The following is a 25,535-nucleotide window of genomic DNA, read 5'->3' on the forward strand; positions in this document are numbered from 1 at the left end:
CTCAGGGTTAGGAATGCGTGACAGCCATGGGTTTTGATCACCTGGATTGAAAAAAATTACATTTGATCTTGGAGGATGAAGTTCTGTTGAAAGTGGGCAGAACGTTGAATAATTAGGAACCTGTATTCTAAGGCGTTAGCCACACCTCCAATCCATTTTGCTGGTTTTTTTTTTTTCAGTTCTGAGGTTTGAACTCAGGGCCTCAAGCTCGCTAGGTAGGCTCTCTACCACTTGAGCCAGCTTTTTGTGTGTATGTGTTGGGTATTTTTGAGATAGGGTCTCAATATTTATTTATTTATTTATTTATTTTTTTGCCCAAGCTAACCTTTAACTGTGATCCTCCTGTTTTGTTTCCCATGTTATTCCCAAGTGAGCCTCTGGCACCCAGCTGCTCTGGTTATTTTGGAGGTGGGGTCTCAACAAACTATTTGCTGGGGGTGGCCTGGAGCCTTGGATTCTCCTGATCTCCACTTCCCAAGTAGCTGAGATTACAGCTGTAAGCCAGTGAGCCTGGCCTTTTTTAATTTTTGCCATGCTGGGGATTGATTCCCCGGCCTTCACATTCTGGGCAAGTGCCCTACTACTGTGCTACATTCCCTAATAATGTCTTAACTGTGGGAGAGAGTGTGAGCTCAGCCCTACCTCCACTTCATGGTCACCTTGTATTTGATTAGGCTTTGTCAAACTAAGTAGCAAATACACATTGAGCACTTCAAATATTTTTTTTTCTTTTCCTCTTATTTATTTATTTGTTTATTTATTTATTTATTTGCTGTGCTGGGGATCAAGACCTAGGGTCTTGTGCATGCCAAGCAAGTGATCTACCACTGAACTACATCCCCAGTGCTCCTATTTTTTTCCAGCCCTACAAGGTAAATTGAGTATAATAGGAAAAAGAATGGACTCTGGAGAAACCAACGTGTTTGGCTCACTTTCTGTGTCTCAGTTTCATCCTTAAGGATAAAGTTGCTTTTTTTTTTTTTTCAGTACTGGGGCTTGAAGTCAGGGCCTACACCTTGAGCCACTCCACCAGCTCTTTCTTTGGTGATGGGTTTTTCAAAATAGGGTGTTACAAACTATTTGCCCAGGTTTGCTTGGAACCATGACCCTCCTGATCTTTGCCTCCTGAGTAGCTAGGATTATAGATGTGAGCTATCATGCCTGGCAGGATAAAGATGCTTTCCAGCATTAAATTAGAGATTCTCTCTCTCTCTCTTTTTACTTGGTGCATGCTATGCACCGTTGAACTACACTCCCCAGCCCCATATTGTTGGTTCTTACAGTGTTTTTTCATTTGAGGTTGCCAAGAAGGGCATGATGATATGTTCCCCATGTCAGTTCAGGTCCTTGGAGAAGCCATCTCCAAGATGGGGTTAGGTTTGCCAGAGTTTCTTGTTTGTTGGGGGAAGGAAAAAAGGGGCAAGGGGCTGGAGCAGCTGGAGGAGCTGTCAGCCTGCTATCCAGGTCTGCCTGTTGTGAAGGAGCCCTGGAAGGAGGGAGGGAGGGGCAGGAAGGCAGTTTGGCTGGAGAGTGCTAGAGTTCAAGTTGCCTGTCAGAGGAGTCTAGAATCTTGCAAGAGTGGGTCAGCCTCAGTAATTGGTTGGGAGTAGTTGGAAGCTTCCAAATAAGCAAGGTGGTGGATTCAGAGTGAAGCAGCTTGGGGTACCTGTCAGTTACTCTCCCTGCCTCAGGAGACCTGGGAGGGTTCAGGTGCCTAAGGCAAAGCAGTGGATTGGCAGCCACACTGCAGTCCCAAGGCCAGGTGCTAAAGGAAAGCCTTTGTCCTAAGGTGCCTAGTCAGATTCTTTAGGTGGATTTCCCTTCTGTAGGAACAGAACAATTTCTGTTACTCTGCTGAGGCCTTTCCCGGAAGCTGGGAGGTGCGTAGGAGTTGCTAAGTGGTGGTGTCTTGTCAGCTGTAACTGTAGGCTTGGTAGCCATAACTGAGTCTGGCATAAGAAGAGACTGTCACCAAAGTTCTGGTGTCCTGCTGGCTTTTGATTGGGGCCTGAAGTGACTGCTGGATGCATGCTTGGGGCACATTTTGGATGGTGGCAAGTGGCTTCTCTTGGCTGTCTCTCCCTATGCTAAACTTTGGGAGCTGGAGAGTGGGCTGCCTTGTGTGTGGGACAGCAGCAGAGCCCCTCTAGAGGCAAATGTTAGCACCCTCTTAAGGCCTTATCTATACATGATCTCAGGAGGTCTGGGCTCTGGAGGCAGATTGGTTCCCTTATCTGGCAGCAGAATTAGCTTTGGCCTTAATATCTCAGAATCTGACAATGTCCTGGAGGAGGATGGCTAACAGGTTAGGTACAGTCTGTTCTGGTTCCCAGAATGTGGAAGGGGAGGTCCTGAGTGTCTTGAGTCTCCATGCTCCTCTAGCCAGCTGGTGTCTGTCTCACAGCTCAGTGTGTGCTTTGACTTCCCCACAGCTACCATCTCCTCCAGGGAGTCCCCTCAGCCTAAGGAGCCTGGGAGGTTAGAAGTTCTGCCCCTTTTCCCTTCCCTGGCTCACAGCTCATTATCGAGTGATGAGGGACTGCTGGTACAGAAAGGGCTGTCCCTTATTTTAGGACCCAAGATCAACCCTGTCTTACTCCCCTCACTTTGTTTTCTCAAGTCTGCTCCTCCAGGAAATTGCATGTGCACATTTTAGAAAGTCAAAGACACACCATATAAGCTAGAATTCCCATTTCTGGTATCTACCTAGAGTCATGAAATGTGGCATTCATTCAAACCTGTACCTGAAGGTATATGACAGCTCTATTCTCAAAGCCCAAAATGAGAGAGTCAAACCACCCTTCAATGGATGAACAGAAGAAAAGACCATGGTACCTCCACTTCAGGGAATACTGTTTAGCAGAAAAAGGATCTGGCTATTGGTGTATGCAACAATCTGGATGTATATCGGAGGCATTGTATTGGAGGAAGGGCATTGTGTTGGGGCTCGAACCCAGTGCTTTGAGCAGTCTAGGCAGGCGATCTACCACTTGAACCATTCCCCCATCCCCAACTGACATTTATGAAAAGACTAACCCATAAATGAAGAACAGATCAATACTTGTCAGGAGTGAGGAATGGAGGAGAGTTTGTCTAAAAAGCCACATAGAAGACTGGCAGAGGGCTCAAGTGGCAGTGCATCTGCCACTAGTAGCAAGTGTGATGCTCCGAGTTCAAACCTCAGCAGCGTAAAAAAAAAAATCTATGCTTGTATTAAAATTCATAGAACTTCATACCAGAAATTTTAGAGTATGACAACTTTAAAAAATATTCACATATACTCATACTCTGCTGCCTCAGGAACACCATCCATTTTCGCCAGAATGGAGCAGTCAAAGGGGGTTGATTGGACAGTCATCATCCTGACATGCCAGTACAAGGACAGTGTTCAGGTCTTTCAGAAAGGTAGGTGAACACTACACCTGCCTTTTAACCAGAGTGTCCCATTCCCTTCCTTTGCTAGAACCCTACAGCCCCCAGGAGCTTGGTAGACCTAGGTTGAAATCCAGACGCCTTCCTGCTTGTGACTTCATACATGCCATGCCACTTTATTGTGCCTGAGTTTTCTTATCTGTAAAATAGGAGTGATAATAGTACTTACTCCCAGAGTTGGATAAAGATCTAACTAGCTACTGTAGGAAAAGCTAAGTCAAAGAAGTCAAAAAAAGACTATTAGTAGGCTTACTCAGATCCTTTGCACCAGGGCAGGTGGCTGGGGAGGGGTTGGTGTCCCAGCATACCTTCTGAACACAACAGAGCTGGAGGTACGGCAGAGGCGGGAGCAGATCCCTGCTGGCACACTGTTACTGGCTGTGGAGGACCCTGAGATGCGTGTGGGCAGTGGAGGAGCCACCCTCAATGCACTGCTGGTGGCTGCTGAACACCTGAGTGCCCGCGCAGGCTTCACCGTGAGTGCTCCCAAGCTACCACCTCTCTGGTCCTTGTCCTTGTTGGTTCCAGAGAGTTTCCAAGATTCCTGGCTCTTCTGGCTCCATTGCCCCTGGCTGGTTGGGCATTTGGTTTGTGGTTTGGAATCTGTAGGTTGAGCAGACTCATATCTGACATGCCATCCAGGTGAGGATGGAAAGCTTTTGTAGTATTTTTAGAAAGTTGTGAGACTGTCTGGCCTCTTCCAACTTCCAAAGCTCTTCCAACTTTGGGCTCTCACTCCCACATAGCACCTGTTCACTGGAACTGAAATGTGGCTTCTCCTTTGGGCAGAACATGTGAGTCAGTATCCCCACTGGGCTGTATCCCACACCCCCCGCCCCCAGCTACTTCACGCAGCCCCTTGTCTGTATATCACCCTGGTATGGAGAGTGAGGATGGGCACAGGCATAGCCATGCTTTGGCAGTTGAATAAGGAATAGGCAAAGGATGGCAATACTGTGTGGTTCCTATGGAGCTGACACCCCTTCTAGTCACCCAGCTGGCCTATAATTGTTGCCAATAATCTCCCATCACACAGGGCAGGGAGGTGACGCAAGTAGAGGGCTGCTGGGCTCCCTTATTCAGAACAGGCCTCGGCTGCCTCTTGCCTGCCTGTGGCCATTGGTCTTGACCTTGCCTTTTGACTTTTTGAAACATGAGTGAATTTGTGTTGGGGGTTCCTCCTTGGACTAGAGGGTTCCATAATCCAGGTGCCATCTTCCTAAGGCCTCTGTCAACAGGGCTGTCCTTCTCCTGACAGGTGGTCACATCTGATGTCCTTCACTCAGCCTGGATCTTCATCTTACACATGGTAAGTGAAATCTGGGGCATGGGTCTTAAAGAGTTTGGAAACCTGGTTCTCAGGATTGTGTGGGACTTTTGGGGTGTTCTACCTTTGTGTGCATCAAAGTGTTCATTGTGCAAATCCAGAAGAATCAGAATTAATCTAAATGTCTAAAAACTGGGTACTGGGTAGGTATATATAGCATATAATCCTGGTGAAATATTGGACAGATTAAAAGGCCCATCTAGGCCAGACATGGGGGCTCATGCCTGGCTATTTATAATCCTAGCTATTTGGGAGGTTGAGATCAGGAGAATTACAGTTCGAGCCCAGCTTGGACAAATAGTTTGAGAGAACCTATCTCCAAAATAACCAGAGCGAAATGGACTGGAGGGGTGGCTTAAGTGGTAGAGTGCCTGCTTTGCAATTGTGAAGCCCTGAGTTCAAACCCAACCCCAATCTCTCTACCAAAAAGAAAAGCCCATCTTTCTCTATCTGTGTGCATTAACCTGGAATGAGGCTTATCATCTCATTGACCTTGGCAAGTCACTAGGCTCTTTCTAGGCCTCAGTTTCCTCATCTGTAAAATGAAGATGGCAGCAGTTCCTACTTCATGCAGATGTAGATGGGGACATGGATATGCTGAGACGATGCACGTGAATTCTTGAAACAGGGCCAGGCTCACTTTAAGTGCTCAGTGAAATGTATTTTCATTGTTAAGTGAAAAGGGCTGGGGACAGAAGTTTGTATAGAATGATCTCACTTATTTTTTTTTGGTGTTACTGGAGTTTGAGTTCAGGGCTCTGTGGTTGCTAGGCAGGCACTCTACTGCTTGAGCTATGCCGCCAGTCCTTTTTGCTCTGGTTATGTTGGAGAAAGGCTCTCGTTTTTTGCTCAGGAGGGCCTGAACCACGATCCTCCTATTTTGTGCTTCCTACTGCCACTGGGATGACAGGCATGTACTACCACGCCCAGCCTTTTTCCATTGAGATGGGGTCTTGCAAACTTTTTTGCCCAAGTTGGCCTGGAGCCATGATGTTCCCAATCTCAGCCTCCCAATATCTTGGAATGATAGGTGCACACCACCTTACTGATTGAGATGGGGTTTCTTGAACACTTTTGGCCACGATCCTCTCATCTCCACCTACTGAGTAGCTAGGATTATAGGCATGACCACTGCATCCAGCTGAGATAACATTTTTTTATATATCCTCTACTTAATGCCTGTCACCCTTGCACAGCTGTGAGGTGTCCCAGTTTCTCTGCCCTAAGGGCTCCCTCACTAATCCCTGCTCCCACTCCAGGGCCGAGACTTCCCCTTCGATGACTGTGGCAGGGCCTTCACCTGCCTTCCTGTGGAGAACCCCCAAGCTCCTGTGGAGGCCTTGGTTTGCAACCTAGACTGCTTGCTGGACGTCATGACCCATCGAGTGAGTGGCCCTGGGGGCCTAATCTCAGAGACACTTCTCCCCTATTGCACCACCAGATAGGGTCTGTGCTGGCTCGGATGGGAGACCCCAGGAAGAGTGGTTTTTGGGGCGCTCAGTTAGTTAGAGCCAAGAAATTAGTCTTGGCCACCTTTGGGGAAGGTGTGGCTCCATGGGGTCAGAGGGGTGGGTCAGCATCATATCACTGGTCTTCAGAAGGCCCTAGCACTTCAGCAGAGGAGACCCTTTGGATGAGTTGGCTGCTAGAGCATTAGGAACAAGTGACATGGGGATGAGGGAAAGAAGGAAAGGCTGGGCCAGGCCACCAGCTGTGTTCTCTCTTTCACTCTGTCCCCTGCAGCTGGGCCCAGGCTCCCCACCAGGTGTATGGGTCTGCAGTACTGACATGCTGCTGTCTGTTCCTCCAAACCTTGGTGAGCTTGAATTGGCATGGGACCACCTTCCTTTGTCATAGCTTGGGCTGGCTTGGGCTTTCTAGCCCACCTGGTCTCTTGGCTGCCCCAGTGTTCTATTCAAAAGGGAGTCAGAGGGTATGGAGAATAAAGCCCAGACCAAGAGTCAGGCCTTGTCCTGCTGGATCTCAGTTTGTCTGTCTGTTCAATGAGTATAACTGTCCTGCCCCTTCCCCCTATAAATTTTTGTCGTTGTCATTCTCTCCTCTGGAAGGATGACTTTGGAATGGCTCTGGAAAACATTTTTGCCTTTTAGAGGTGCCTGAATACCTTATCCCTGGGCTTTTGCCTCCTCATGGCTGGGACTCCCTGCCTTGGGTTGGGGCCCCTGAGAGCCTTCTGACTGCATCACCCCACAGGCATCAGCTGGGATGACTTCCGGGGAGCCAGAGTGATTGCTTTTCCAGGGAGCCCAACCTATGCTATGAATCATGGTGTCTACCTCACTGACTCACAGGTAGTGCCCCTGGTTGCAGCTGAGCAGGCCTGGGACTGGGATTGGCCTTCCAGTACTGTGTTGTAGACAACCTCTTGATCTGAATTTTCCCATGTTGTTGTGAGATAGAAATTCCCTCTGTGGCAGCATCCCTGGTGCTTACTTACTTCTTTGCCAGAAATGTGTTTCATACTGACTGCATGCCAGGCTTTGCTCAGGCTTAGAGGCTGTGATGACAACTAAAGCCTGCCTTAACCTTCTGGAGTACATCTTGTGTCCTCATCAATATGCTGGTACCTGCCAGACTTGCATTCTTAAGTTTTTACTTGGAAAACACTTGCTAACACCTATGGCTGTGCCCACCTTCTAGGAATAAAAGAGATTTTATTCCCTTCCCTAATTCTGTTGTCTCCCCACATAGGGCTTTGTTTTGGACATTTACTACCAGGGCACTGAGGCAGAGATACAGCGGTGTGTCAGGCCTGATGGACGAGTGCCATTGGTATGTCTCTTGGGCATGGGTTGTGGGGTGGTTTTGGGGACCTTTTGGGACAGGGGAGGGAGAGTTTCTCTTGTTTCTTGAGGGAGGAGTCCCACTCCCTCCAGAAGATCCTAGCTAGAACAAGAATCGGAGAGAGGTCTGCACTTGGCATTCAGGGGTACCGCTGGAGTCAGAATCTGAGGAAGGGTTAGCCTTAGAATTAAGGCTCTGGCCTTGAACCAGAAAGTCTAGAACCAGAATGTGAGCAAGTCAGGGAATACCGTTAGCAGGAGGTACAGAACCAGTTTTGAAAAGATGCTTCCAGGATAAAGGTCAATGATGGAAGTGTTGGGAAAGGGTCTGAGCCTGGACTGTGGGGAAAGTGAAGAATGGGGTTGGGAGGAGGCCTGAGGTTGAGGGGAGTCCCAGAAGTGAGGAGAGTCCCAGAAGGTGCCTTGGTGGGAGCTGTTTCAAGTAAGCCTGGAGTCTGGGTGCTGAGAGGCTCAGAAGACTGACGTCCCTGCCTGGTATGGCACCTGGCCTTGCTTGTCCCATCTACATGTGCCCTCCTCAATTCATGCCTCAGCTGTTCCCAGGGTCCCCTTCCTGACCCTTGTGGACTCCTCCAGGTCTCTGGGGTTGTCTTCTTCTCTGTGGAGACTGCTGAACATCTCCTGGCCACCCACGTGAGCCCACCCCTGGATGCCTGCACCTACATGGGCTTGGACTCTGGAGCTCGGCCTGTCCAGGTGACTGGGGGGAGAGTGACTGGGGCACTCTGACTGGAAGTGAGCTTCTGCGTGATCTCAGGGTAGTTTTTTTCCCTCCCTTTGGGTCAGAATCTCTGCAGATGGGACTGCCCTGGCTTGGCCTTACAGCTGTAGGGCCCAGCTGCTGCTCCCCCAGTAACTACCTTCCCCTTTCTCCCCAGCTGTCTCTGTTTTTTGACATCTTGCTCTGCATGGCTCGGAGTGTGAGCAGGGAGGACTTCCTGGCTGGGCGGCCCCCAGAGATGGGGCAAGGTGACACAGATGTAGCAAGTTATCTGAAGGGTGCCCGGGCCCAGCTGTGGAGAGAGCTTCGCGATCAGCCCCTTACCATGGGTGAGTGTTGCCTGTTGGCTCTGTGGGTGGGGAGACCATTGGAGTGAGGACCTCCATGAGGAGATCTCCCCTGCATTCTGGACCAGGGGCCCAATTACCCTCTCCCCATCCAGAGCCCTCCTGCTGAGACACCTATCTCTCCTCCCATCTGCCTCTTGTCTCTTTTCTGGGCTCCAATCTCAGTCTGCCCACTTGCTAGCTGTGGGGCTTTGGGTAGGGTGATGACCCTCTAGACCTCAGCTTTCCCACTGGTCCAACCGGCTCACTGCCATGCCTTCCCTCCTAGTGTCTGATAAGGGTATGTCTGCTGGTAGGACATACCCTCATCCCTGGCCTGGCACCAAAGCTGTAGCAGGCATAGGGTTGGGGTCAATACTTGTATCTTTACAGTGTATGTTCCTGATGGCAGCTACAGCTACATGACATCCTCAGCCAGTGAGTTCCTGCATAGCCACACGCTGCCTGGGGCCCCTGGGCCCCAGATCATTCACTCTCAGGTGGAGGTGAGACTTGCCTGCCCCTCAGAGGTGACTGGGATCAGGATGTAGGCTCCAGGGAAGGGAATAGGTCATGCTTGGAACAGATTACCTGAGTGCAGGTGTGATTGTTCCCATTTTATACACAACACACTGGAGGTTAGAGAGGCTAAGTAACTTACCCAAGGCCACAGAGCAAATAAGAGGCCAAGTTAGGATTTTCCTTCAAGGTCTCCCTGATTGAGAACTGAGGAAGACCTTTTGCAGAGAGAAGCACATGTGGAGTTGAGGAATGGGGCAGCTAGGGTTCAGGGGTGGCCCTTGGGTGGTGGGGGTAGCTGGATAGGTAGAATGAGGAACAGGCCTCAGGCTGGAGCCAGGACAGGTTGAGAGAAGGATCTGGCTGGCTGAAGGTCGCAGGGAGCAGCAGGCCTCAATGCTTCACATGCAGATACTTGGGTGTGGGGGAAGAATTGGGGCAGCTACTTGCCCTTGACCCTTAGCCCTCATGATCTTTTCTGGCTTCACAGGAGCCACAGCTCCTGGGGGCTGGATGCTCCGTGATCAGCTGCCTTCTGGAGGGTCCTGTGCACCTGGGGCCTGGTAGTGTTCTGCAGCACTGCCACCTGCGGGTGAGGCATAACAGCTCAGGCAGAGGGAGGGGAGGCAAAGGCAGTGATGTTCTTTTTGGGTGTGGGTGGGGGCCGGGGCAGGTACCTGCCCATCCAGTATGCCTGTCTTCTTTCTGCCAGGGCCCCATTTACATTGACACCGGTTGCTTCTTGAGTGGCTTGGACATAGCCCAGTGTGAGGCACTGCATGGCTTGAAGCTGTGTGATGTTGTCCTGCAGGGACACCACGTGCGGCTACATGGTTCCCTGAGCCGAGCCTTCACCCTCTTTGGTCGTCTGGACAGCTGGGAAGTAGGCACCTGCCTAACATGCCCTCACTCCCATTTTCAAGCTTTGGGGAGCCCCCCCCAGGGATCTCTCTTCCACAGCACACCACCTTGAGGACTGGCCTGGGGGATAGCCTATGGGAGGTGTGGCCTGTAGTCTCAATAGGTTTTTGCCTCCCTCTTCTCTGCTCTTAGAGGTGGGCTGGGTGGGGATTTTTATCCCCATTTTATAAACTAGAGACAGGTTTAGAGAGGGAAGTGGCCCAGCCTGGGTCCCAGAGACAGTTACAGTGGATCAAACCTGGAACCCAGGATTCTGCTGTAAATTCCAGGCACCCAGGCAGAAGTGTTAAGTAGTTTCAGAACCTGCTGGAGTATGGGCCTACCTCTTTCAGTCCCAGCTGGAGGAGCTGCTCCCTGCCCTCTGGCCTGGTGTCCTTTATTCCTTCCCATGACTGGTGCAGCCTTGACTGCTTCCTCTTCTTCCCCCAGAGACAGGGGGCAGGCACATACCTCAACATATCATGGAGTGAATTCTTCAAGAAGACAGGCATTCGGTAAGCCGGATGCCCTGGCAGGCCTGTGTGGGCCTACGCAGCCAGTGTGGGCTCTTCTGTGAGGCTTATCCTTTCCCCTACCCCAGAGCAGCCTTGCCAGTCACCCTTACAGTCCTACCATGCCTGGGGTAGTTGGGAGACCACTGGGTTCTCTCTAGCACTTTTACTCTGGGCAACTCCAAAGCACTGGCTGTGCTGATTTGGGGATTTTTGTTTAGTGACCTGGGAAAGGTGGCAGGGCAGTGTGGCCACCTCCTCCAAATTGCTCATTTGTGCTGCCTCTGGAGTTCTGTCCCCATGAATTCACAAGCTGGTTAGAGCTTGGGAGGAGGTGGGAGCCTTGACTTCTTTCCCACTAATATTCTCTGCCCTTCAGAGACTGGGACCTGTGGGACCCAGACACACTCCCTACAGAGCGTTGCCTTCTGAGTGCTCGCCTCTTCCCTGTGCTGCACCCCTCGAGGGCCCTGGGGCCCCAGGACATGCTATGGATGTTGGACCCCCAGGAGGATGGTGGCAAGGCCCTCAAGGCCTGGCGAGCCTCCTGGCGCCTATCCTGGGAGCAGCTACAGCCACACCTGGACCGGGCTGCCACCCTAGCCTCCCGTCGGGACCTGTTCTTCTGCCAGGCCCTGCAAAAGGCAAGGCATGTGTTGGAGGCCCGGCAGGACCTCTGCCTTCGGCCGCTGATCCGGGCTGCTGTCCGAGAAGGCTGCCCTGGGCTCCTGCTGACCACGCTGGATCAGGGTGAGTGTGCTGGGCATTAGTGCTAGGGAGTCAGACCATGGTCAGGACCCACTCAGCCTGTTGAAGGGACTAGGGAGCCATGTGACGAGGGCAACAGAGAGACACACTGGAGTTTACTTTGGGTATCTGGAGAGCTTCATCCCTGTCAGCAGAGGGTCTGGCAGGAGTTGTGGGCTGGCTGCTGAGCCTCTGGGTCCACAATATCCACAAACCTGCGTGCTCTGTACCAAGTGCGAGGACGTGGGTGCAGAGCTCCAGGAGGGCTGTGGGGCAGTTGGGCTGCTCTACCTGAGGTCCCACACCGGCTGGAGCTTCAGAGTATTAGTCTCGGAGGCTGAATCTCATCAGTGGTCCTGCAGAACATTGGAACTGTAGAACAATGTCCCTATTTAAGTCACTCACCCAGAGCCACAAAGCTAGAAGAGACTGAGACTTGAACCCGGGTGGTTTGACTGTGAGCCTGAGCTCTTAACCATTATGGTGTCCTGGGTGGGGGTGATGGGGCACATTTCAACTGGGGATAGCAGGATGAGAACTTTTCTGGAAAGAAAGTGGGATGCATTCATAGGGAGGGGTACATTTTAGGCAGAAGCTAGGAGGGGTGAGGGGTCTGAAGCATTTGGGAACTGTTGAGTAGTCTTTGGGGACAGAGGTTGTTGGGAGGCCAGTCCCCTTCCCTGACTCCCCTAATTCCTGGTCCCTCAGTTGCAGCTGGGGCGGGAAACCCTGGTGTGGCAGCCCGGGCTCTGGCCTGTGTGGCCGACGTACTGGGCTGCATGGCAGAGGGCCAGGGAGGCTTGCGGAGTGGGCCGGCTGCCAACCCTGAGTGGGTGCGGCCCTTCTCATACCTGGAGTGTGGAGACCTGGCAGGAGGTGTGGAGGCACTTGCCCAGGAGAGGGACAAGTGGCTGAGCAGGTGGGTGCTAATCAACGTCAGAGCCCTTTGAGAAACTATCCAGGGATGTAGTCCCTGATGGTGGAAGCCCAGGGCATTCCAGTCCTCCAAATTGGACAGTTTGCCCCCAGCTTGGGGCTCCTGCTGCCATCTGTCTTCCCTCCTGGCAGGCCAGCCTTGCTGGTGCGAGCTGCCCGCCACTACGAGGGGGCTGGGCAGATTCTGATCCGCCAGGCTGTGATGACAGCCCAGCATTTTGTCTCCACGGAGCCAGTGGACTTGCCAGCACCTGGGCAGTGGGTGGTGGCTGAGTGCCCAGCCCGTGTAGATTTCTCTGGTGAGCCCCTTGTGTGGTTGGGGATGTGGGTAACTTCTCCAGGGCCAGGCCATCAGGCTCTATGAATAGCTTGTAAAAATGCCTTAGGAGGCTGGAGTGACACGCCACCCATTGCCTATGAGTTTGGCGGGGCAGTGTTGGGTTTGGCTGTGAGAGTGGATGGCCGCCGGCCCATCGGGGCCAGGGCACGCCGTATCCTGGAGCCTGAGTTGTGGCTGGCAGTGGGGCCTCGACAGGAAGAGATGGCCATGAAGATAGTATGCCGGAGCCTGGACGACCTGCAGGATTACTGCCAGCCTCATTCCCCAGGTCAGGACACTCCAGGATATCTGCTTGTGGGAATGGCATACATAGTCAGCTGGAATGGGGGCAGAACCTGGAGATCCCTCCATGGACAACTGCAGGTCATGGGGACCTGACCTGAGGGCCAGCAAGTGTGTGGATGAGGAGTCCCAAAGGAAAGGAAGGGCTAGAATTCATCTTGTCTAGGCACCTACAGGCACAGAAAAAAGCAGTGACACATTTGCCTATGTTAAGGAACCTGGATGCCCTTTTGTGATTTGAGGATGAGGCCTGCACTGCTACTGGGCTTTTGTCCCACCACATGAGTCCCATCCTGAGCTGGGAAGTTACAGGGAGAGTGGGCTGTCTGAATGGTGTGAGGAGACCAAATTGCTTGCTTTATGCCCATCTCTCCACAGGGGCCCTGCTGAAGGCAGCCTTTATCTGTGCGGGGATTGTGCACATTCGCTCTGAACTCTCTCTGTGTGAACAGCTGCTGCATACCTTTGGGGGTGGCTTTGAACTGCACACCTGGTCTGAGCTGCCCCATGGCTCTGGTCTTGGTGAGTGGATCCTGGCCCCCTGTTGCTCACCTATTCTTCTGCAGCTTTTCACTTTCACTTGTGATCCCCTTCCCTGGCCTCAGTGCAGTATAGAGGGAGTGGGGCAGGACTGGGCTTGGCAGAGATGGTTCATGCCTGGTACCCTCCTCCATGCCCTGCAGGCACCAGCAGCATCCTGGCAGGTGCTGCTCTGGCTGCCTTGCAGCGGGTTGCAGGCCGGGCAGTGGGCACGGAGGCTCTGATCCACGCAGTGCTGCATCTGGAGCAGGTGCTCACCACAGGTATGAGATGGCCCGGGGTGGGGAGTGATCTCTGGCACTTTCCCAAGGGCTGTGGGGGGCTTCCCTGGATTTGCATGGGATTCCCAGGAACCATATAATTGTGCTTCTTACCACTTTGACTTCTAGTAGTTTTCAACTTGAAAAGTTCTCCCTTGAAGCAGGTAATGTTTTTTGACTACCTACTGAATGCCAGAAGCTGCTGCACCTTTCATGTGCATTGGGTACCTGTTGGTACCAGGTACTAGTCTTTTTTATTCTGCCCCCCATCCAGGCTGTTTTTCAGAGCTTGTGGGGCAGAGCTGGGTTTGGATTAGAGGATGGATCTTAAACCTGTCCTTCTGGTGACTTGCCTCTCCCTTGGGCTGTGATCATCTGTACCCCCTCACTGCTCCTTGGCCATATGGTAGGGCAGTAAGGACTCAGCCAAAGCTGTGATCTAATGGGATATTTCTGGTGCCAGGCTTCTCAGTTCCTGGCAACTGTGGCACCTTACAATCTGAGCACAATGTAGAGCAGCCAGCGATTTGTCTGGTTCCAGATTCTAGTGTGTTCAGTTCACCCCCCCAGGGCTTGTCTTCAGCATGACTCTAGAAGGAAACTGCCACAAAGGTGCCTGATTATGGTGTCTACTCCCATCCCTTTGCAGCCCAGGTCCCTTCCTTCACAATGACCCATACCCCATAATAGGTAGTCATTTACAAAAGGGTTAGCTGAGGGGAGGCTTTTTTAGTTTCCTTTTGAGGTAAGTTATTGATTTGGTCAACTAAGCCATTTATTGGTAATCCACTCTGTTGGGTCCTGGGGATAAAATGAGCCTAAGTAGGGTCCTTACCCTCAAAAGTAGTCATAGGGTGTAAGGAAGATAGACATTAATGAATGGTCACTTAAATAAGTATTGTTTCAAACTGTGACAAGTACTCTGATGGAGAGGGATACATACACCTAAGGAGTTCTTGACATTTCTAGTCTACCCCTATATGTTGGCTGTAAAGTTCTATATGCCTCTTGCCATTTGCATTCTGTATTTTAAATCCTTGCAATCCCTTTCCCAGACATCAAGGTTTTGTCCCAGAAGCAATTCATTTTGTCTTATTTATGCTGGGGCTTGAACCCAATGCCTTGGGCATGCTAGACAAGTGCTCTACCACTGAGGCTACAACTCAATCCCTATTTATTTATTTACTTATTTTAATATTTTTTTGGTGGTACTGGGGTTTGAACAGGGCATCATGCTTGCTAGGCAGGCACGCTACCACTTGAGCCAGTCCTGTTTTGTGTTGGATATTTTTGAGATAGGGTTTCATGAACTATTTTCCTGGGCTGGCTTTGAAGAATTGTAATTCTCCTGATCTCTGCCTCCTGATTAGCTAGGAGTATAGGAATGGGCCACCAGTACCTGGCTCCTATTTATTTATTTTTGAAATGGGGTCTCACTATGTTATCCAGGCTGGCCTTGAACTCCTGGGCTCAAGTGTTCCTTCTGCCTTAGCCTTCCAAGTAGCTGAGACTACATATGTGTACCACCATACCCAGCTTTGTCACTTTTATCAGTGACAGTTAGGGCAGACTCTTTTTTTTTTTTTTTAATGGTACTGGGTTTGAACTCAGTGCCTTGCACTTGCTAGGTAGGTATTCTACCACTTGAGCCATTCCCCAGCCTTTTTTTTTTTTTTTTTTTTTTGAGATAGGGTCTCATTATATAGCCTAGGCTGTCCTTGAACTTATGATCCTCCAGCCTCTGCCTCCTGAGTTCTAGGACTACAAATGTGTGCTACCACCTCTGCTTTGTCATTTTTACATAGATATAAGGAGAAAAGGGCCATCCCTTTTCATTACTAAGGCAAGATGTATATAGCTCTTTCCAGTTAAATAAGATAAAAATGAGAGATGCTGAAAAGCTTATTTTCAACATAAGCTTATTTCAACTGAGAAGAAATAAGCTTCTTGCTGCAACTCCCTTATGAGGGGAGAAGTTAACATACAATCCTTCTTTGATGTGGTTTATCCCAATTTCCAATTTCAGATTTTGTCTTCAAGGCATTTTAGGTCTTGTTAATTCCAAGGTTGGCCCCAGATTGTGGCCCCTTTCCTTTGCTGGGATAGACCTGCTTCCAGGTCTGGGGACAGAAGCTGCATAGCTCACCTGTCCCAGCTAGAGTTGGGGGAAGCTATTTTACCATTCTGGTCCTAGCCAGAGGTACAGGGCTATAAGCCTTGGCTGGGAGAGTGAAGTTGGTCAGATAGGGTCTAACAGTGATAGCGTCCTGGACTTCTAGGAGGCGGCTGGCAGGACCAGGTGGGTGGCCTAATGCCTGGCATCAAAGTGGGGCGCTCCCGGGCCCAGCTACCACTAAAGGTGGAGGTGGAGGAGATCACTGTGCCTCAGGGCTTTGTCCAGACACTCAATGACCACTTGCTCCTGGTGTACACTGGGAAGACCCGCCTGGCCCGGAATCTGTTGCAGGTGAGTCCAGCTCCAAATGAAGGCAGATGGCTCAGCTGGGACTGATCCTCATTGCACCTCTTCTGCCCCATCTGCAGGATGTACTGAGGAGCTGGTATGCCCGGCTGCCTGCTGTGGTGCAGAATGCCCACGCTCTCGTACAGCAGACGGAGGAATGCATTGAAGCCTTCCACCAAGGTGAGGTGCTTCTTTTACCAGAAATCAGGTCATCTGGAGTGAGTGCCTTGTCATTTGTTGGTCTCAGAGGCCAGGAGCTATTGCAGGTTTGGCACAAGCTCCAGATAGTAGGCTGCTGGGGATCTTCTGTCATCTCCCTGATCTACTTAGATAGGGTCTCAGGGCAAAACTTGCCTCATGAGAAAGGTCCTCCAGCCCCACCTACTGGGCGTGGGGGGGGAGACGCTCCACCCTGTGTTTAAGTTGCAGGGAAGTTGAATTTGGAGCTGGCTCCAGGTGTGTATGCCTTTTTTTTTTTTTTGGTACTGGGGTTTGAACTCATGCTTCCTAGGCAGGCACTCTTACTGCTTAAGCCACTCCACCAGCATGCAGTTTTTTTGAATACTGACAGTTTTGGACACCATGTCAGTTGCTTTGTGCACATTAGTCCTCAACCCTGTGCAGTGGGCTTTATTATTCCTGTTTCCAGCCAGCAGTGAACCTGGGCTAACCCTGACACTGCTCTCTGAATGGGTGTCAAGTATCTTGGCCCAGGCCATTCCTTTCTGCCCCGACCCCAGGAAGTCTGCCTCTGCTGGGCCAGTACCTGTCCTCCTACTGGCAGCAGAAGAAACTCATGGCTCCAGGCTGTGAACCCTTGGCAGTGCGGCGAATGATGGATGTCCTGGCTCCCTACGTGCATGGCCAGAGCCTGGCAGGGGCAGGTGGCGGGGGCTTTCTCTATCTGTTGACCAAGGAACCACGGCAAAAAGAGGCTCTAGAGGCTGTGCTGGCCAAGACTGAGGTACGTGATGGTGCTGGGGTTGGTAGCTGGTGGGGGTAAAAGACCTCGGGGTGGTCTGCTAACTCACCAGGGGTATGTCTGCAAGTCCTTTTGGTCATGCTGCCTCAGTCCAGCCTCCAGAAGGCCTAAGAATTACCCAGATCCCTCTAAACACCTCTGTCCTATCCAGGGCCTCGGCAAGTACAGCATCCACTTGGTGGAAGTGGACACTCAAGGTCTGAGTCTGCAGCTGCTGCGGAGTGAGGCTTCCACCTGACACCTATCTCAATGATGCTGGGCGCTCTGAAGCAGTTACAGCTTCTCTTCTTCTGCAGGAACTCTCAGCTCTCAGCCTGCTGTTCCCCACCCATCTCCAAGTCTGCTCCCAAAGGAACCAAGAGTCAGGCAAGAGAGGCAGTGCTTGGGGACAGGACTACACCTCATGACTGGCAGTGGCTGAGATTTGGCTTCTGCTCCATGTGGGTTGAGGAAGGTCCTAAGCTCAGTCTCATGTGCGGTTCTTACAAGTCCCATGGCTCAGTTTAGGCCTTGGCTGTCTCACTCTCCAGAGGGCCTTGGAAGGGGATGACAACCAGATGTATCAGGGGGTCCCTTGCTAAGACTGACCCTACAGAGGCCCTTTGAGGCATTTCCTGTGGCCTGATGTAGAGTTACAGTTTTCATGTTCAGTCCTTACTCCTTAGCCTTCCTGGGAGAGTGAGATGAGGGCAAGGCTCCATCCCTAGGTCTGTGACAGTGAGCCAGTGCAGTCCTTACAGCAAGTCCCTGCCAACGCAGGCCTTAACCAGCAACACTACCAACAGTGTCAAGTGACTCACCGACCCTGTGGGCAATGGGTTTTTAAGACTGACATTCTTGGAATAAATTCACTCTACCCTTCAGGGTTGTCCTTAGAAAACTTTGTTTTTGCTGGGAATGGTTCCATTTCTCCTGGTATTGTGGGAAGATTCCCCAGCTTCTAGTACTGAGGGCCCATCCAGGATTGGATGAGGGCTCCTGCTGTCATACTGGGTTGTAGATGTGGTGTGGAAGGAGAAACTGAGGCCTTCAGCATTTGCCTTCATGGTTCAGTGCCACGTGGTAGACCTATCCTGCCCCAGAGTGGCCAGCCCTCCCTGGAACCAGCACACTAAGATCTCTCCAAGCAGTATCTTTATTTTGATGTGTAGTCATAAAACATCACAGCTTCTCTTTGAAGTCAAACCTAACTCCCAAGTTCCCAGATACACCAAATTCTCCAAGGCTGGCAGGGGCAGTGGGATGCTGTAGTGTGTGAGGGTGAGAGGATGACTACCCACACAGAAGGCTAGCTGGGTGCATGCTGCTTGTCTTGGTTCTCCCACTTCTCTCAGTGCCACTCAGCGAGGTCTGAGGACAGAGTGTGGGGTGAGGCCAGACATTTTCTGGCTGTCAGCTTCCCCAAGCCAGATAGCCTCATGCAGCTCCTTGGCTGCAACTTCAATAGGCCCTGAAGTTTGATAGACCAGATGGGTAGCTATAGGCGTAGCCTCTTAATGTCCTCGTTGCGGAAGTCTATACGCAGAGCCAGCACCTGGCGCACTTCAGCAGGGGTGAGGCGCCATGTCAAGGGTCCAGAGTTGGCACCCCAGTAATCTAGGATCTCTGTCACCTGTAGAGAAGAACAGAGAAACCAGTCAGCATGGCAGGGGCTATCCTGAGGGAAGGCCTTGAGCTCCACCAAGGCAAAGGGGTACTTGGGAAAGGGAAAGTGGCCTGCAGGACTGGGCTGCTAGCAGGCATGAAGGAGTGGCTGGGTTCAAATTTTGCCTTTCCTCTTTCCAGTCACCTTTCCCTGGCTAGGATGAAGGAGCCTCACATACCCGCTCCAAATTGAGGATTGTGGCCATCTGGGAGAGCCGGGCAAACTTGTCTCGGATGGTCCAAGTTGTCACTGTGGTAAGATAAGCAATGAGTGACCTCAGCTCCTTGTCAAACTGCAGACCGCCCAGCTGCAAGAGAACACAGCCTTAGGCATGGCCTGTGACCAAGCAGAGCTAGCATTCAATTGCTCTCAGAACTGGGAGGCAAGACCAACTGGGGCTCAGGTGGCACCAAGGGTCTAGTTTGTTCTAGTGCCTCAGAAGCCAGGGCAGATATACAGGACCTGCAGGTAGCAGAGGGAACACAAATCTGGGGTGGCATGACCTGTCTTCCTCATAGGAAAGGAGGAGAGCCGTGGGCCCATGACCCTTTGAACTTACCCGGTTGAAGGTAGATTTCAGCACCACTTTCTCCAACTCAATGGCAACAAGGTTGGTCATGAGGCCAGTCAGGCTGTCATAGATCACTGGGGACAGGCTGGCCTGCACAGAGGCTTGACATCAGTGGGAATTCCACCAAGCCCCTCTGTCTCTACACTGGTCTTCAGGGAGACAGGGCAATTACATGAGGCCATGGGGGAGTGTTTCCAAGGTTGGAGCTTGGTAGAACTTTTGGAGTCTATAGCAGGAATAATAAGCTGCAGGCTGCTGGTGTGGGCAGACAGGTAATTTTAAAGGCTTCCACTCACCTTGAACTCTGCCATTTGCTGCTCCAGGTTAAGGATGAATTGTTGTACCCAGGGGTCATTGGCCTCATAGTCATTGAATTCTTCCTATTGTCAGGAAGCAAGGGTGTGAGATAGTTTGCCACAGACCTCTTTCTAAGTACCATTCACCCCCACCCACCTCTAATCCTTTAGTGATAGAATCTAAGAGGTCCTTCCTCTCTGTAGCTTCTGACTCCTCAGTTCAAAATCTGCTCAAGCCCCAGGCTGGTGGGAGCTGCTGCTACATCATACTCTACACAGCAAGCAGCCCTTTGATATAGTAGTAGCCCACATACTGGGGCAAGGCTCCTGGCCATTTGTTTCCTCTTGCAGTTCATTTTCTAAAGGTGTGAAATCACTAGGTTAGGGAAAGAAAGCTCCTAAGTTTATGATAGGTGGCACAAAAAGAGCCTCAATAAAGGGATGAATCAGATCAAGGCAGACTCCTTTTACATGTCTCTTTGAGCCTTTCTAACTATAGAAAGCTGTTTCTTCGGAGGAACCTAGTCTTCCTAGTCTTCCATGGGGAGGGAGGTAGGCCTAGTCTACTCAGAAGGCACCACTGTCTTTCATGTGGGGGGTATGGAAGACAAGGGTAAGCCTGGGCTTGATGGCTGCTGTGGTCAGGCTGACCTCCTCGATGTTGTGGGAGACGGAGAGAAAGCTATTGATCCAAGGCTGCACCTGTGGCTTGACTGCTGTGCTGTTGAGCTCTGTCAGCCCTTCCTGCACAAAGACAGGGCAAGGACAATTAGACACATGTCCTACCCCTCCCCTTCTCCTCTTCCATCCTTCCCTTGACTGCAGGGTCCTCTTGTAGGTCTGTGACTTTCTGCAGGCCCTGTGGGGAGCATGATGGTTATCATGCTAATAAAAGTCAGGGATGTCTCCCTTTCCAGATCTATGCAGATTCAGGCTCAGAGATGAGACCCTGAGTTATTCTAGTAAACTCTGCAAAGATTTTACAGTCCTCATGTGGGCAGCACCTGTGGCTAAAATCAGAGTAACAATGTGGTTCATTTCTCTGAGCATCTTTCTGAGGGCTCTTATCATTTTGGGGCCAAGTGGAGATTCTCAATAACCAGACACTACTAGCTTGTTAATGTTGACAACTGTGCTGTTGAAAAACCATCAGGGCCTGTAGTCTCAAAGGATTCACATAATTTCTGTGGTTTGTATGGTACGACCTCCCCCCTTTCCTGTTTCCTTGTACAAAGAAGCCCACATAAGCCCGTTAGCAGTCTCTTCTGAGCAGCACACAGGTGCAGGGTCTGGGTAGCAGGTGAACCTGGAGCTTACCTGCAAGAGATCTCGGAATTTGTTGGACACAGCAGCCAAGTCAGACAGGCAGCTGTCAAACTTGGCCTGGGCCTGCTCCCCTCCAATGCCCTGGCTGAACATCTTGGTGCAATCACTCTAGGGGGGAATATGGCTTTAGATTATTGAACATGCCTACACCATGGGAATGTGAGTAGAGGTAGGGCAGGCCAATATGCAAATGGCCATTTCTCCTGCAGCCTTCTCTGTGAGCAGCTATGGCTTATCCTGGGCCAGAGCTCTGGATGACCTTCTGAAAGCTGCATTCTATTCTGGTGGCTCTCCACTTTGCTTCTACTTCTCCCTTTGTGATATGGGGTACTAGTTTCAGGGGAAGTGAAGAAACACAAATACCACAAATTTCTTTATACCTTTAGAGCCAGACATTTCTAGGTTGAGTGACCTTGAGCAAGTAATTTAGTTTTCAAGCTTCAATTTCCCTGTCTATAAAATGAGAGTACATATTCTTGTTCCCTTGGTGGTTGTGAGTCGCATGAGATGATGCACAAAGTGCTTAGCTCAGTGCTTGACACACAAGAGACACTATTACTGTTATAGTTTCTGCTTCTTAAATATTTTGGTCTGGTTGTAAAAGAGAGGTTGTCATAGCTAAGACTTAAGTACTTACTGTGCGGCAGGCCCTGTTCTAAGCATTTTACTTTTATTAAAGTTCCTATTCTCCTCTAGAAGCACACATACAGGCACATAGAAAAAAACTATCATAAAGAACTTTGAACTTTAAAACTCGGCTTATAAAGTAAGTACTATTATTATTCCTTTTGCACAAATGAGGAAACTGAAGCATAGATAATTTAATAACTTACCAAAGTCACAGCAGTAGGATGTAGAGCTGGGATTCTAGCTCAGGAATTCAGGCTCCAGGGTGCTTGTTCCTAACTACTGCACCATAGGCCAGATGTAGAAAACTCCACAAGGGGTCCTGCTTGAAACTTGGGCTATTTTGGATTGCCTGCAGCTGCCCACTTTTCTTGTAGCATTCCTTAGAAAAGTTTGTGCTGTTTTGGCTATAGCAGAAGCAGTGTGGAAGAGCTGCAAAGGGACTGGTCTATCAGGCAGAAGAGTCAGATTCCCACGGCAGCACGCCCCACTTAGGCCTTAAGCCTTTTTACCTCATCTGGAAATGGGTCTTGGACCTGCCTATCATTATGGGCTGATAATGGGCCAAGGAGGATTATCTGTGAAATGTGAATCTCATTTATGGGAACTGTTGTTTCAGGTTTTTGCTATCTTTCTTTTTTCCAATGTAGCTAATTCTACTGGATTAGTTATGAATTTCTATCATTTCCCAAAATTTTACTTAAGTACCCAACAGACTGATGTTAAGGATGAAGCCAGGAATACAATCTGAAGTGCCATGACTTAGGCCTAGGGATGTAGCTCAGTGGTATAGCACTTGTCTAGCATGCACAAGGCCCTGGATTCAATCCCCAGCACTACAACAATAATGAACAATAAAGTTCCACTACCTAAAAACAATGACAGTCGCCTTGTTAAAAACATGAGGTAACAGACACTATACTATCTGTACATTTGTGAATATCACTTTATTTTATTCCATTTTAAGGCCTTTTTTTTTTTTTTGTGGTACTGGAGATTGAACTCAGGGCCTCATGCTTGCTAGGTAGGCACTGTATTACTTGAGCCACTCTACCAGTCTTAATGGCCTTTTTGGGGTAAATTCCTAACACAGTCCCTTCCTTCTTGTTCTCTGAGCCTTTTTCAGGAACCCCATTAACTACAAGGTCTGTGTGCTGGCTCCAGCCTCCTCAGTTTTCTGAGTTCCTACTTCACACCAGCTTGTGCAAACAGCCTTTTGCCTCTGCTGCAAAGCATCCTCTATACTCTGACCTACCAGGGAGGCAGGACTCTAGTCTCCCTCCTTCCTAGGTGCTGATTCTGGGAGTAGGGAAGAATTGGGCACCTCATTTCCCAAGGCTTACAGGGTGATCTTTCTATACTGTCATTTTTAACTGTTAATACAGTTAATGAGTTCTACTGTATGCTTTACATGTGCCAAGTGCTTTATATTACCACATTCATCTCATTACAACCCTTTGGGTTAGAAGTCATTTAAAAGACAGGAGAGTGAGGCTCAGGGAGGTTACAGAACTTGTCTAAGGCCACATAACTGGTCAAAAATCAAGTGGATTTGAACTCTCTGGTATCTGACCGCAAAGCCCAAACATTTCCCACAATACTCTGCTGTCTTCCTTTAAAAAAATAACTGCAATTGGCTTTGTGCATGATTTGGTCAACTTTATCTAATTTCTTTCATTTGTAAGAGGGCTTAGTCATAAAAAGCAATTTTTTAAATAAAGTGCTTGAATTTCAACCCTGTTTTCCATAAGGCCACCCAACAAGCCCAAAGTAGGGTAGGACAGAGATGTATATCTCATTTCATAGATAAGAGAGAATTGAGGCTCAGAAAGTTAAGGGACTTGGCCAAGGTCACACAACAAATAGGTGCTGGAAGATCTAATTTGAACTTGATCTTCCAACTCTTGGGCCAGAGCTTTCCTCACAGGTCCACAGATGCCTTGCTACCATGTCAATCATCAGTGAATCCCTGCAAGTGTAGCTCTTTGTCAGAGAATGTTTTGGTCTCTACCAGGATGAGTTTACAGGGCTTTCTGTCAAATTGGATAGCTACAGTGGTTGAAAGCTGATAGACAATTTCTCCTGTACCTCCAGAGTCTTCTTCAGAGTGGAGATGTTTTCACTACAGACTTCCACGTTGTTCAGAGTCACCTGGAAGATAAGGAAGGAAGAACTTGGAGTCCTGCTCACTAGGGTTGCTGCCTACTCTGCTAGCCAGGTTGATGAACACCTGCACTTCATGCTGTGAAGAGCTGGCTGGAATTCAGACTCAGGCTAAAAGAAAGCCTGCACTGCAGTCATCAAGTGGGATGTGCAGATCTTGGATCAGGCAGAATTTAGGCTCACACTTTCTCCTGTGCCCGATGCCAGGGCAGCTAAGCCATCTGGACTGCATAGGTAGCATGAACAGGCTCCAAATCTTTTTACAACCATGTTAACTATAGACCAGAAAGGACTCAGGCACACAGGTCTGAGATAAGTCTTGGGGCTCAAACTGGCAAACCTGGGTCAGGAATGCAAGGTCTGACATTCATTAAAAAGGTCCTGGACTTGAAGGGGCTAGAGGAATGGCTCAAATGGTAGAGCGCCTACCAAGTGCAAGGCCCTGAGTCCAAACTCTGGCACTGAAAAAAAAAAAGATTCCAGACTCAGGAGACTGAGGCAAGGAGGATCCTGAGTTCACAGTCTCGTCTCAAAAAAACAAAAACAAAACCTCCCCCAAAACAAAACAAAACCTATCCCCTTCATGGAGTTGATACTCTAGAAAGGGAATCAGAGTAAACAAATATATGTATGATATAATGTCAGATAGTGATAAATGCTATGAAGAAAAATAAAACAGATATGGGGACATATTCGGCTAAAAGGCCAGAGCCAGCATTAGAATTCAAGGGTCCCCAATGTGGATCAAGGGCTCCTCTTTCATTACTCATTTGCCTTTAAGTTTAGGTGCAAAAAAAACCAAACAATCATAAAAAGCAGTATGTGATAAAGCACAAACTGCTACAGCCATCTAGAGGAAAGGAAAACTGCTTTGGTCTAAGGTATTTAAAGAAGGCTCCATGGCAGAGTTGGTGGCTGAGCCAAACTCACAAGGCTCGAACATAGTTCTAACAGTAGATGAGTGTGAGTAAGCTCCACTCTATCAGCTTCTCTAGCTCACTGTCCTATTCCATAAGTTCCCTACCCCTCCGTGGTACTGGGGATTGAACCCAGGGAATTGTATCATTCTACCATTAAGCAATACCCCCAGCCCACTGATATTTTCTCAATGGTACTTAGTTTTCGGATATTAGCTAGCTATGTTTCTTATCTATAATGAGATCCCAAGAAGGTAGGAATCTAGTTTGTCTTCACCCCCACTGTCTCTCTGTCAAATTCTTGATGATGGAAATACTCTAAATTTGTACCCTCAAATACACTGGCCCCTAGCCATGTGCAGTTACTGAGCACCTGAAATGTGGCTTATATGACTCAGGGAATGGATTTTTAATTTAAATTTAAGTTAATTTAGTTTTTGTTTTGTTTATTGTAGACAAGGTCTCACTATGTAGCTCAGGGTGGCCTTGAAATTTCGATCCTCTTGCCTCTACCCTCCAAGTGCTGGGATTATAAGCATGTACCACCACACTCAGCTTTTTTTGGTAGTACTGGGGTTTGAACTTGCTATGCAAGTGCTCTACCAGTTGAGCCACACTCTTCAGTCTAAATGTACATTTAAATATCTACTGTGAGTGGTGGCTACCTGTTATGCAGCTCAGTTCTAAAACTATTTGTTGAAAGAGTTAATGAAAGTATTCTGGAAAAGGGATGATGTAAGCAAAGGCAAAGTAGCAGAAAACTTCAGAAGGTGTTTGGAGATCAGCAGAGTCAGTTCATGGACATGTTCAGGGAGTGGCACAATATAGAGTTGCAGAGGTGGGGAAGGTCTGACTGGGACTGGAGTACTGTGCTGAA

General features: G+C 49.6%; 2 protein-coding genes across 11 annotated transcripts in view; one reads left to right on the forward strand and one right to left on the reverse strand.

Moving 5' to 3' along the window:
* Positions 1–19,023, forward strand: part of Fcsk (fucose kinase) — a 37,398-nt gene extending 18,375 nt beyond the window's left edge. For 3 of the 9 annotated variants that reach the window (XM_074055674.1, XM_074055675.1, XM_074055673.1), the window contains exons 2-25: positions 3,301–3,405; positions 3,757–3,908; positions 4,179–4,226; positions 4,691–4,741; positions 6,019–6,144; positions 6,503–6,575; positions 6,974–7,071; positions 7,472–7,552; positions 8,161–8,280; positions 8,463–8,634; positions 9,025–9,137; positions 9,641–9,742; positions 9,863–10,033; positions 10,501–10,565; positions 10,942–11,312; positions 12,018–12,228; positions 12,378–12,544; positions 12,632–12,853; positions 13,246–13,389; positions 13,551–13,670; positions 15,947–16,134; positions 16,212–16,311; positions 16,872–17,095; positions 17,265–17,976. In XM_074055674.1, coding sequence (XP_073911775.1) covers positions 3,324–3,405; positions 3,757–3,908; positions 4,179–4,226; positions 4,691–4,741; positions 6,019–6,144; positions 6,503–6,575; positions 6,974–7,071; positions 7,472–7,552; positions 8,161–8,280; positions 8,463–8,634; positions 9,025–9,137; positions 9,641–9,742; positions 9,863–10,033; positions 10,501–10,565; positions 10,942–11,312; positions 12,018–12,228; positions 12,378–12,544; positions 12,632–12,853; positions 13,246–13,389; positions 13,551–13,670; positions 15,947–16,134; positions 16,212–16,311; positions 16,872–17,095; positions 17,265–17,351 — 3,288 coding nt within the window. In that variant the 5' untranslated portion in view covers positions 3,301–3,323 and the 3' untranslated portion in view covers positions 17,352–17,976. Of the gene's footprint in view, positions 1–3,300; positions 3,406–3,756; positions 3,909–4,178; positions 4,227–4,690; positions 4,742–6,018; positions 6,145–6,502; positions 6,576–6,973; positions 7,072–7,471; positions 7,553–8,160; positions 8,281–8,462; positions 8,635–9,024; positions 9,138–9,640; positions 9,743–9,862; positions 10,034–10,500; positions 10,566–10,941; positions 11,313–12,017; positions 12,229–12,377; positions 12,545–12,631; positions 12,854–13,245; positions 13,390–13,550; positions 13,671–15,946; positions 16,135–16,211; positions 16,312–16,871; positions 17,096–17,264; positions 17,977–18,898 lie in introns of those variants that run through there. The other 6 variants (XR_012441897.1, XM_074055676.1, XM_074055680.1 and 3 more) reach the window with 6 other exon arrangements.
* The window catches only part of Cog4 (component of oligomeric golgi complex 4), a 30,200-nt gene continuing 22,897 nt past the window's right edge, over positions 18,233–25,535 (reverse strand). The window contains exons 13-19 of one of the 2 annotated variants that reach the window (XM_020161635.2): positions 23,667–23,729; positions 20,943–21,059; positions 20,277–20,369; positions 19,626–19,709; positions 19,318–19,419; positions 18,937–19,065; positions 18,233–18,725 (exon numbers count right to left, since the gene is read on the reverse strand). In XM_020161635.2, the coding sequence (XP_020017224.1) occupies positions 18,591–18,725; positions 18,937–19,065; positions 19,318–19,419; positions 19,626–19,709; positions 20,277–20,369; positions 20,943–21,059; positions 23,667–23,729 (723 nt within the window). In that variant the 3' untranslated portion in view covers positions 18,233–18,590. Of the gene's footprint in view, positions 18,726–18,936; positions 19,066–19,317; positions 19,420–19,625; positions 19,710–20,276; positions 20,370–20,942; positions 21,060–23,666; positions 23,730–25,535 lie in introns of those variants that run through there. The other variant, XM_074055681.1, reaches the window with a different exon arrangement.

This window comes from Castor canadensis, chromosome 15 (genome assembly GCF_047511655.1).
Source record: "Castor canadensis chromosome 15, mCasCan1.hap1v2, whole genome shotgun sequence".
NCBI classification, from domain to species: domain Eukaryota; kingdom Metazoa; phylum Chordata; class Mammalia; order Rodentia; family Castoridae; genus Castor; species Castor canadensis.